The following is a 10,918-nucleotide window of genomic DNA, read 5'->3' as shown; positions in this document are numbered from 1 at the left end:
ACAAATCTAGTCAGTTGATAGCAAATATTGTCATTTTTTTAAAATTTAGTAAATCCCAAAGAATCCAGTCAAAAAAAAAGAATCCCTTGCCGCCCTGTTTAAATTTGCTAGGATAAATCCAGTGAAATGCGTCAACCTTAAAACTGAACCCGATTTTTTGCCCTAGCCTAGAGGGGTACAGTATCGACTTTACCACGTCAGTGAATTTCAACTTGATAACTCAATTAGGACTCAATGTGGGTGAAGTAAACAAAAACTTAAACCGAATAATGGTAATGTAAGTAAAAAAGGGCTTAGCCATTGAAGTTTTCTGACATTATTGTGACTGGGCCGACTCGGGATTTATGTTTTGAAGGTCAGTCGGCCGGGCAACTCAAGAGTACATATTCTTGCTTGTCCCCTTTATGCCCCAAACACACCACACAAACAACAATGGCGCAACACCACCGCCCTAACACCACCGCCCTGCGCAACGCTATTTCTTTCCTTCTAGTTCTTCTAAAATAAATGGTGCCTTATAAAGCAGTGTTGCAAAAACAATAAAAACTTTGAAAAAGTAGTCCCTTAAAAATCGTTTGCTTTACTCAAACTAGTATAAAGCTCAGTTATCATTAACATTGAGCAATGTTATTGGCTTTGGCTTACAAAGCATAAATTGATAGTAGAGATTTTGTATATACAGATGAAAAAGAGTTGTAAAATATACAAACGGAGTAGGCAGGCCATTTTCTAGAAAGACAAGGAAGCATCAGCTTGGAACCAAAAAGGGCACTTTTTTCTGGTAATTTTCTAACAAAAAGGCAATTTTTGCTACTAATTTCAACATATTTGTAACTTTTTGTTGGGGCAGCGTCCAATAATCGGACCATTAAAAGGCATAAAAAATGGCCTGGTAGGTAGTCAGTAGTAAGTATTAGGTAGTAAGCATAATTAGTAGGCCATCTGTACCTCCCGAATACATAAGATTCTACAAAGAAACAATTCAAAATCATAGAATAATTTTTGATAACCTAAAAGAAGTTACTATAGGAAATGGGATATCAAAATTTTAACTTTTTAAGTTATAGCCAAAGTGCTTACCTGCATTCTTGAGAGCAGTAACTTAAAAAAGACAGATATTTCAAATCATTTTAAAGCAAAACCTGCTGGAAACAAAAAAAAGAAGTGCAGGAAAACATTTTACCAGCTTATACTAAAACTAATATATACAATGTAAAAAATTTACCAGCATATTATTGGGTGCACGCCCTTTTTTCCTTTTTAAAGTTGTTTTTTTGAAATAATATTCTAGGACCCATAGTGTCCTCTCACTCCCCCTATTGAAATATCTCAATTTTTAGGCAAAGACGCATGAAATTGGGGACTTTGAGGCTTCGAAAGTTTTTTCGAAAAGGGGGGGGGCAAGAAGTTTTTCAACAATGTAAGGGGTGGGATTTAAAAGGGGCAACCATAATTTTTCTGAATCTCAAGGGGGGCAACCAACCCACTTCAAAGAATCTTCCTATCAATTTTAGAAATTATTCTGTGTGGCTAAAAACGAAGTGAAAAGTGGAGAAAAAAGGGAAGGGCATAATTAATTTTTAATTTTAAAATTATTTTTAATAATTCCAGTTTACTTTTTTAAAAACTTTTTTTTTTCAATATGTTTGCAGACTAAACTATCTTTTATAATTAGCATGTTAACAGTTGAGCTCTTTAAAATACAAAAGACAAACAGTATCATGTTGCAGTAGAAATATTGTGATTAAGTCGAACTGTGATGTACAACATTTTGTTTACTTTAGATTAACTAAAATTGTAGTATTTGTCAACAAAAGCTGACTATTTTTTTCTATTTTTTTCTCTTAGTCTAGCTACCTATACAATGATTATAGATTGTATGAGTACTGTAGGTTTGAAAACGTTATTTCAGGTTTTATAGAAAGCTTACAAAGATCGTTAACCTTTTTTATTTAATCTAGGTTTAAGAATATATAGAAAGACATCAGACATAATTCATTTAAATTAGATTTTCTTTTTATTATAACGTTATTCACTTTTCTATAAGAGTTTTTGAAGTAAAATAAATCTATTTTAATAAGTTTTAGCAAGCTTCCTTACACGTTTAGCTAGGTGTTACCAGATGCAAAAGTGAAATGAAAATTTATCATATCAAATAAAATTCCTGTGGTGTTTAGGAGTTCTTGGGCAAACTTGTTTTTTATTTTCAATCTTATATGTGTTTACTTTTCAATCCTTTTTTTTAAACAAATGAAATGTCTTTCTACATTTTCAAAACTTTTTTACAGAGATTAAAATTAATAAGAAAATGGCAGAGTTACAAAACCCTGATCCAAAAACAGCAGAATCTATTTTTGATTTCCAAGTTCTGGACATTGACGGTCAAGTTGTGGAACTATCAAAATACAAAGGATGTGTCACTTATATTGTCAATGTGGCGAGTGAATGAGGTCTAACAAAGACCAACTACACTCAGCTGTCTGAACTGCATTCAAAATATGCTGAGCAAGGTCTTCGAATTTTGGCTTTCCCGTGCAACCAATTCGGAAAGCAAGAGCCAGGATCAGATGAACAGGTCAAGGAATTCGCCAAAGCCCATGGCGCAGAATATGACTTGTTCTCAAAAATTGACGTCAATGGTGATACAGCACACCCATTATATAAATATTTGAAAGAAAAACAAAAGGGACTACTCGGTAATAAGATTAAATGGAACTTTTCAAAATTCTTATGTGACAAGAATGGCCAACCTAAAGCTAGGTATGCACCTACTACTGGCCCAATGTCATGTACTAAAGACATCGAAAAACAGTTAGCAAAATAGGATTCATTTTATGTTCACAAAACATCATTTTAGTTTTTGATTAACTTAAGATTTTAAACTTTTATACACAGACGAATTATGCATTCATGTTGATAAATTAGAATTTATTTTTTCATATTTTGGGCACATTAGAATAATTTTATAGGCTCATTATATTTTATTATCTCATTATTTGAAGACTTTTATGAAGGGACAACTATAAACCTTTTGAATAGAAAGGTTAGTTGTTCCTGATGTATATATATGTTTTTTATTTCAGGAATTTATTGTTAAATGCAGTTCAGGCAATATTTTCTTGTAAACATTCGAGTCTGTTGAGAAAATAAAGAATATTTTGGATAAATGATTACAATTATATCATCGATACAACCTTGACTGTCAAAAGAAGACACTACTTTAGAAAATGAGTCTTCTTCTGCCACCTCATTCTTAGTAGGGGGAATTTTGTTGATTTTTTGGAATCGCTTGACTGTTTTGTTAGAAGCACTTGTTATACATTTTTTCAAAAAATTAGGATTAGAGATATAATGCAAGTATAAGTGATTTCAGTACCTAACTCGAGATATTGAGCTTCAAAAAGCGCAAAAACTGGACAAAATAGCTGTTTCTGGCTGAAAAACACGGTTTTCAAGGGTTAATATCTCGAGTTAGGTACAGAAATCACCTATACTTGCAATATATCTCTAATCTTATTTTTTTGAGAGCTTTCCAAAAATATACGAGCTAAAATTTTCATTAATTTTTAACCCTATGATTTTTGCCTGAGACCGTCATATTTGTCCGAAAATCACACCAAAGTGTCCGAAAAAAATTTGGAAACATATTAATTTCGATTCCCCTACCCCTTAGCTTTCCAAAAATGTATAACAAGTGCTTCTAACAAAACAGTCGAGCGATTTTACAAATTTCCCCCTACTATCTCTATAACATTGTATAATGATTGAATCTCTAGTTTTTTTTTCACTGTATATATTATTACCAGCAATTTTCTTTTTCCTCAGATATCGGGCCCTCTAGAAAATGTTTAGAAACCCATCTGTTCTGTTTAGTCTCACATATTCTGTTACACCTCACGTCTGTTCTGTTTTATTATTAACAAAATACTGTTTTTAATATTTTTAAGAAGATCAAAAATAAAAAATGTTGAAGAATCATCCTGATCCAAAAACAGCAGAATCTATTTTTGATTTCCAAGTTTTGGACATTGACGGTCAAGTTGTGGAACTATCAAAATACAAAGGATGTGTCACTTATATTGTCAATGTGGCGAGTGAATGAGGTCTAACAAAGACCAACTACACTCAGCTGGCTGAACTGTATTCAAAATATGCTGAGCAAGGTCTTCGAATTTTAGCTTTCCCATGCAACCAATTTGAGAATGAAGAACCTGGCTCAGATCAGGAAATACAAGAATTTGCCAGAGCTAATGGTGCTCAATATGACTTATTTTCAAAGATTGAAGTCAATGGAGATATGGCACATCCACTGTTCAAGTATTTGAGGACAAAAACAAAATCTGTGATCGTTGATACAACCAATTCTTTATACAATTATCTAAGAGATAATCGACAAGATTTACTCGAAGGAGATAATATTAGATGGAACTTTTCGAAGTTTTTGTGTGACAAACAAGGCCAGCCTGTTGCCAGATACTCGCCCTCGGTTGAACCGAATGGCTGTGTCAATGATATTGAGAAATACTTAAAGTTGGAATAACTTCAAGACCCTTTGATTTTGTAGTGAACGTCAGTCTAAAGAAAGCAAATTAAATTAAGTTATGTTTCTTTTAGAGCTTATTTCTTCTAAGACATTATCTTACAGAGAATATCTGATGCAGAAATATTTTCAAAACTCGATTAAAATTATGCAGCAAAATTTACTTGTCATCCAAAACTCTAATAACTGGAAAGGCAGAGGTTTTTATGAAGGAACAATTGTAATCTTAGTATATAACTTAAGCTGATTGCTCTTGATGTATATTTCTTTGTAAAAGTAACATTTATGCCATTGTTGTTGCTAAGAAATTTTAAGCCTCTTCTGAAATTATATATATGAGGATAAATTTCTTTGATATTTTGCCACTTGATTATCTTCTTGCTATCTTTCTTGTTCTTTATTATTTTCAAGAAAAGCGTGACATTAAAAAGTTCTCATTTTTGTTTTGGTTGAAGCTAGCCCAAATTGTAACTGCTATTGAACTTATCAAAATAAGGGATTCTCAACAGTTACCAATAAGTCTTCCACCACAGTGACCCGAAGGCTCCTCTTTCGATTGCTATCCTACCCAAAGGCCACTCTTTCACCCTGGATTGCTTCACTTATCCTTGATCCTTCTTTTAATTGCTTAACATCAACCAGAAAGACATTAAATACCATTTTGTATTAAGTACAATTTTAGGAGGCCCCAAGCGGTTTTCGTGATGGCGTGATTGGATTTTTTTTGCGTGATAACGTGATTTGTACATTTTTTTCGTGATTTCGTTATCAGAGGTCAAAACGTGATCGTGATTTGAGAGATTTTTGAGCCGTGATGCGTGGTCATCTAAATTTTTTGCTGATTTTCGTGATCGTGATTGAAGACAAAAAATTGCGTGATCTCGTGATCAGAATTACCACTGGTGGCCTCCTTTAGTTTGGCGCGGCCCAAATTGAACCAACAACCTTTCACATCGTAATCAAATGCTCTGCCTATGCACTACGGTCTCTAACAACATTAAAGACAATTATATCTGCATTTATTTTAGCATATAACATAATAAAAAACAATACAAATAGAATGTCAAATTACTCACGAGAAGATGTTCTCATTTATGGTGCATACAGAACACCCATTGGTGACTTGAACGGATCATTAGCAACATTGAAAGCTCATGAACTTGGATCTGTTGTCATTCATAAATTATTAGAGACTACTGGATTACCAGCAGAAAATGTTTCAGAAGTGATCCTTGGTCAAGTCTTCACTGCTGGTATGAATTTATTTTGATCTCTTTATTTTAATTCAAATCACAAAGCTTAATCATAATTTCTCTTCTACTGTTATAATTTTTGAAAGAGCTCGTTATAAGCACAACGACGACTGGACTCTTTTGATACTACTCGTGAAGGAAATTTTAATTATTTTGCATCTTCTTTATGCAGTCGTATCCACAAACCTTTAGTCGGTGTTTTATTAGCACACACCACGGTTCCAACTTGAAGAAAAAACAAATCCTTTTAAGCATTACACATCTTTCTGAATTTTGATATAGGCCCCTAGCTCTTCTTCTCAAAGCACTAGACTTTAAAATAAATAAAAAATACATTCGGTGCTTAATTACAGTGGGGTTTCCATAACGCGAGCACGCACAGGAAACGTAATTTTGTTCGAGTTAAGCAAATTTCGAGATAAAGAGTAAGGTTTATAAGACATTGTTAGGGAGACATTCGAATTATAGAGAATTATAGAGGTACGAATTATGGATACTGTATCATACTGTATATTTTATCGATTTGTAATTGATGAATACACAAATATTTCTGATAAATAATGATGGTGACGAAAAGCCGAAAATCCCATTGTCTTGATTATGAAATATTGTATTAGTCTCCATAGTTCGAACCTCTGTAAATCGAATGTCTATAAGTCGGCCAAGACTCTCTTCAGCCAACACTTCTCAAAAATGTTTCTGTAAGTCGAACAGATTTCAACGCCCTGTGTGTTCTAGTTATGGAAATTCCACTGTTGATGAAAGTTGATGAATCCTTTCAGGTCAGGGTATGAACCCAGCTCGACAGGCGGCCGTCAAAGCAGGGATCCCGTTTAGTGTACCAGCACATACTCTCAGCTTCGTGTGTGGATCAGGACTGAAAGCGGTTGCCAATGCTTACCAATCCATCAAATGTGGTGATAATAATGTGGTCATTGCTGGTGGACAAGAAAGTATGACTAACGTATGTTATTTTCTTCTTTTACTCAATATGAAAGTAAAGAGGTAGTTCTGGTAGACTAAAATATTCAAGGCATATTTTCCAGGCCCCACTAATCTAATAAAATTCAATTAAGTTCGACAAAGTTGGATGGAAAAACCCCGGTTCTGCCGGTTCCGATTGATATGACCTTTTCTTAGCCTTCAAATGACGCCATCTGTCAGGTGGCCAGAGAAGATATAATTAGGAGTTACTGTTTAAAATTAAGACTCCTTATGATTATCTGTGGGAAATTTCTTGCTTTTCTCACCATCTGCAGAATTTTTGTGCTAACACTTAGGGATTAAAAAATGTTCGCAAGTTTTTCTCAAATGTATTGTCCTTGAATTATCATTTAATATACTCTCACTACTTGTTTTCAAATATTAACTTCTAGGCCCCACATTGCGTTGGCATGAGAAGTGGAGTGAAATTTGGGAATGGAACATTGACAGACATTATGCTGAATGATGGTCTAACTGATGCTTTTCATGGATATCTCATGGGAAGCACCGGTGATTATATTCTTCCATTCATTGGTGTAAACATAAGCTGTGTATACAGTTTGTACACAATCAAAACATCCACTGTAACATATTTTGTCATTTCTCTTGTCATTATTAATTACCCCTTTGTATTCCGCCTTTTTCAGGGGTAATTTTGAGTCAACACAAAGCCTTAAATTGTTTCTAACATTTTCTTAATATTTTGGCCATCGAAGCCTTATATGTTCTTTTATAGTTTGTTAAAAAGAAAAACGTGTACGAGAGAAAACGAGACCGCCTCTTTTTAAAACCCAATATACAGGTCTGGGGGGGGGCACTCAATTTAATAACGACCGCTTGTGTGGCCCCTAGGCCTGAAAAGCGTATCCCTAAAGGCTGCACCTAAGGAAAGTCTCTTACCTTGAGATCCTCCCAGGCATACAACCTAACCGAGTGAGAAGTTCCACTAATTTGCTTTGCTTTCTTAAAACAGCTGAAAATGTTGCAAAACAGTGGAACATCAGCCGCGAAGAACAAGACAAATTCGCGGCCAACTCACAACAAAAGATTGGACAATCACTAACACAGAATGCTTTTGCCGGTGAAATAGTCCCTGTTGAAGTTAAACAACGTAGAGGTAAATAAAATCGACTTCTTCGGTGATTTTAGTCAGTTTCAAAAATTACTGTCCGCTAATTGTAGAGCGAGATTTATATGTGGGGTTTCATTTCGGTGCACCAATGTTTTGATAAATAAATCGAATTGAAACATTGATAAAGCTCTCCACTAAGAGGTCATAATCTTGCATCTTTCACTTTCAATTTTAAGAAACTATAACTGTTACAGAAGACCAATCACCAAAAGTCAACACCACTGCCGAAACACTCTCAAAATTACGCCCAGCTTTCATTAAAGATGGTAGCGGAACAGTGACAGCAGGCAATAGTTCTACAATCAATGATGGTGCAGCCTGTGTTCTACTTTCAACTCTCGAAGAAGCACAGAGGCTAAATGTCAAAGAGGAACCATTAGCGAGAATAGTTTCCTGGGCACAAGTTGGAATTGATCCTTCGATCATGGGCGTGGCACCTGTAGGAGCTGTTCAAAAAGCTGTAAGATTTGTTTTGAATAGCTTTTATTGTTTATTGAAAATAATTATAAATTGTTGACTGTTTCGACGAACATTCTTGTGTAGATGTCTTATTATGATATGCAGGGGATTTGAAAGGAGTCTTGAAAGTTTCACATTGCCTTTTTTGAATTCATCCTGAGCTGAAATAATTATTATCCAAATTTATTTAGTTTTTAAACTGTGGGTGAAAGATGATTAAAAACAAATTTGGTTTAACTTTAGTTACTTCTCATATGTATATCTGTGTTTTGTCATTTTTCTTCTAGACCTTAAAAAAGTAAACTTAAATTTTCTAAGTTGTGAAACCGAAAATGATTCTTACCTCGAGATGTATGCCCAGAATTGACTTATATATTTTTATACAATTTTCAAAAGGAAAACTTGGTCTCGATAACCTTTATAAACTATTGCATTCCTCACAATACTATAATGCCAATTAAACAACTTGTATGTATTTCTAGGTCGCCAAAGCTGGTTGGACGTTGGATGAAGTAGATTTGTTCGAGTTGAACGAAGCTTTTGCATCACAATCCATCGCTGTTGTCAAAGAATTAAACGTTCCAATCGAAAAAGTGAGTTCTTCTCGCAAGTTTTCCACTTGAGAGGTGTCTTTTAATCTGAGTCCTCTGAGTCCTGGGTTCGGGCACTCTATTTAAAAACGACCGTGTTGTGCGGCCCGAAGTTAAGCCTTTATAATAGGACCATTACATGGAAAATACATGGACATTTTTATATGGAAAATTTGAATAAATTTTGTGAAACATTGATTCTTACGGTGCATTTTCTTGAAAAATTTAGTCTATTTTTTCGTTAAATGGTCTGGAAAAATCAGTAGATCGTCTACTTTAAGTTCTACCGCGGGCTTTTAATTTTCAGTGTATATTTTTGAAAAGTAATAATAAATTGTGTCTAATTGAGGAAGACATTTGTCCCGACCAGAAACAGAGAATTACAAGTTATCGAAAGCTAAAATCCTTCAGGGATTCTTCACCTAAACCATAGATCGGGGGTGCTGAAGTGAACGATAATGGGGTGTAAAATGAAAAATATCAAGATTTTTTTTTCAATTCATGTTCAACTGATATGGTGTAGGATATTATTTTCGTCATAATATTTGATATATTGATTATTGGAAGAACCCGATTATTCATTTTAATGTGACCGTAGTGTAGTGGTAGAGCATCCGGCTACGGTTCGCAAGGTTGTGGGTTCAACCCCCAGCCGGTTCATACAAAAGATTCTTGAAATGTTACTTGCCTCTCTGCTTGGTGCTCAGCAATTAAGAGAATGATCAAGGATAAGTGGAGAAATCCAGGGAGAAAGAGTGGCACCCTCCCCTACCGGGTAGATAGCTATCGAAAAAGGAGGAGCCTTCGGGTCGCCTCCGACTGCGACTTACTTATTCATTTTAAATTGTTTGTCTTTTACTCAGGTCAATGTTTGTGGTGGATCCATAGGTCTTGGACATCCCATTGGTTGCTCTGGATGTAGAATACTTGTCACCCTGTTACACGCCATGAAACGAATGAATAAAAGGAAAGGTGTCGCCGCCCTCTGTATTGGCGGTGGAATGGGCATTGCCCTTTGTGTTGAACGCTTGAATTAGTAGAAAAATAATGATTTGTTTAGAGCTATTACAGTTGAACTGAATTATGGTAAAGTCAACTTTTTCGTGGCTTTTTGTGCTAATGGTAGTGGTGTTGGTAAAGGGATAAAGCTCTCAGATGACTCTGCTACCACTGAAATATGCTATTTTTTGCTAATGAAAGCCATGAGATGCATTTTTTAATCATTTCGAGGGGAAAACAAAACGGTTTAACTCAATAGCTAACACTAAATTTAATTTGTTCGACATGAACAGTTATCTTTAGCGGGTATAACCGCCGTGACAAAATATGATATGAGTATTTCTGTTTTATTTTATAATTCAAATCTGTCTGAAATCTAGAATGGGTGCATTATTACGCATGATAAGCACTTTTTTAAATAATTTTTAGACTTTTTGGAAATCAATTTATTTATTTGTTATTGTTTTTTTTTTAGAAAAAGAATAAAACTAAAAAAGATGCCTCGAGGTATGATTTCTTTTTCTTTTTTCCCATTGATCATAATTCCTTGAAACAGTATTTACCATAATGCTTCTCATTTTGTCATTAAAGAAATTAATTAGGCTTTTAATCTAATTAAGACTGATGAAGCAAGCACTTCATTAAGAATGATTTTCTTCTGCATATCATAGGTTTATCTGTCATTATAACAAATTTAAATTGTTTTGTAATGAGATACACGAGGGGGCTTGATTTTGTCATCATCTATCTTCTCTCGAATCTAACAACGATTACCATGCAAAGTTCTTATGAAATTTAATCTGATATGCTTCTTTGGGTTAAACTCCTTCTGAGAGATAGTATTGAAAGTTTAGGGCCTGCGGAACAACCGTAAAAGTGGGGAGGTTGAAGGCTCAAAATGAGATAAAATTCACTAGGAATTTGAGAAAATTCTTATTTGCTCTAAAGTGGGAAGGCTTAA

The 10,918-nt window shown here is 34.5% G+C and overlaps 2 protein-coding genes and 1 pseudogene across 2 annotated transcripts; all 3 read left to right on the top strand.

The window, feature by feature from the left end:
• The first annotated feature begins 2,253 nt into the window (after positions 1-2,253).
• On the top strand, positions 2,254-3,170 carry LOC136812577 (uncharacterized). The gene has a single exon (XM_067069104.1). The coding sequence runs from the start codon at positions 2,309-2,311 to the stop codon at positions 2,822-2,824; it is 516 nt and encodes a 171-aa protein (XP_066925205.1). The 5' UTR covers positions 2,254-2,308; the 3' UTR covers positions 2,825-3,170.
• A 777-nt stretch (positions 3,171-3,947) lies between these two features.
• Positions 3,948-4,870, top strand: LOC136812575 (uncharacterized; annotated as a pseudogene).
• A 698-nt stretch (positions 4,871-5,568) lies between these two features.
• Positions 5,569-10,463, top strand: LOC136812570 (acetyl-CoA acetyltransferase, cytosolic-like). The gene is made up of 7 exons (XM_067069099.1): positions 5,569-5,793; positions 6,576-6,757; positions 7,170-7,287; positions 7,751-7,894; positions 8,086-8,369; positions 8,851-8,961; positions 9,822-10,463. Exons 1-7 carry the CDS (start codon positions 5,601-5,603, stop codon positions 9,993-9,995), a joined length of 1,206 nt encoding a protein of 401 aa, XP_066925200.1. The 5' UTR covers positions 5,569-5,600; the 3' UTR covers positions 9,996-10,463.
• The last annotated feature ends 455 nt before the right edge of the window (positions 10,464-10,918 follow it).

Source organism: Clytia hemisphaerica, unplaced genomic scaffold (genome assembly GCF_902728285.1).
Source record: "Clytia hemisphaerica strain Z4C2 unplaced genomic scaffold, Clytia hemisphaerica genome assembly, whole genome shotgun sequence".
Lineage (NCBI taxonomy): Eukaryota > Metazoa > Cnidaria > Hydrozoa > Leptothecata > Clytiidae > Clytia > Clytia hemisphaerica.
This window is presented reverse-complemented; position numbering and strand designations above follow the sequence as displayed.

Excerpts from the sequence above, each read along its gene's own strand:
- LOC136812570 (XM_067069099.1), top strand. The coding sequence starts at position 5,601 with ATGTCAAATTACTCACGAGAAGATGTTCTCATTTATGGTGCATACAGA. Across the intron at positions 5,794-6,575 it reads TGGTCAAGTCTTCACTGCTG|GTCAGGGTATGAACCCAGCT; the intron begins GTATGAATTTAT and ends GAATCCTTTCAG. Across the intron at positions 8,370-8,850 it reads TAGGAGCTGTTCAAAAAGCT|GTCGCCAAAGCTGGTTGGAC; the intron begins GTAAGATTTGTT and ends ATGTATTTCTAG.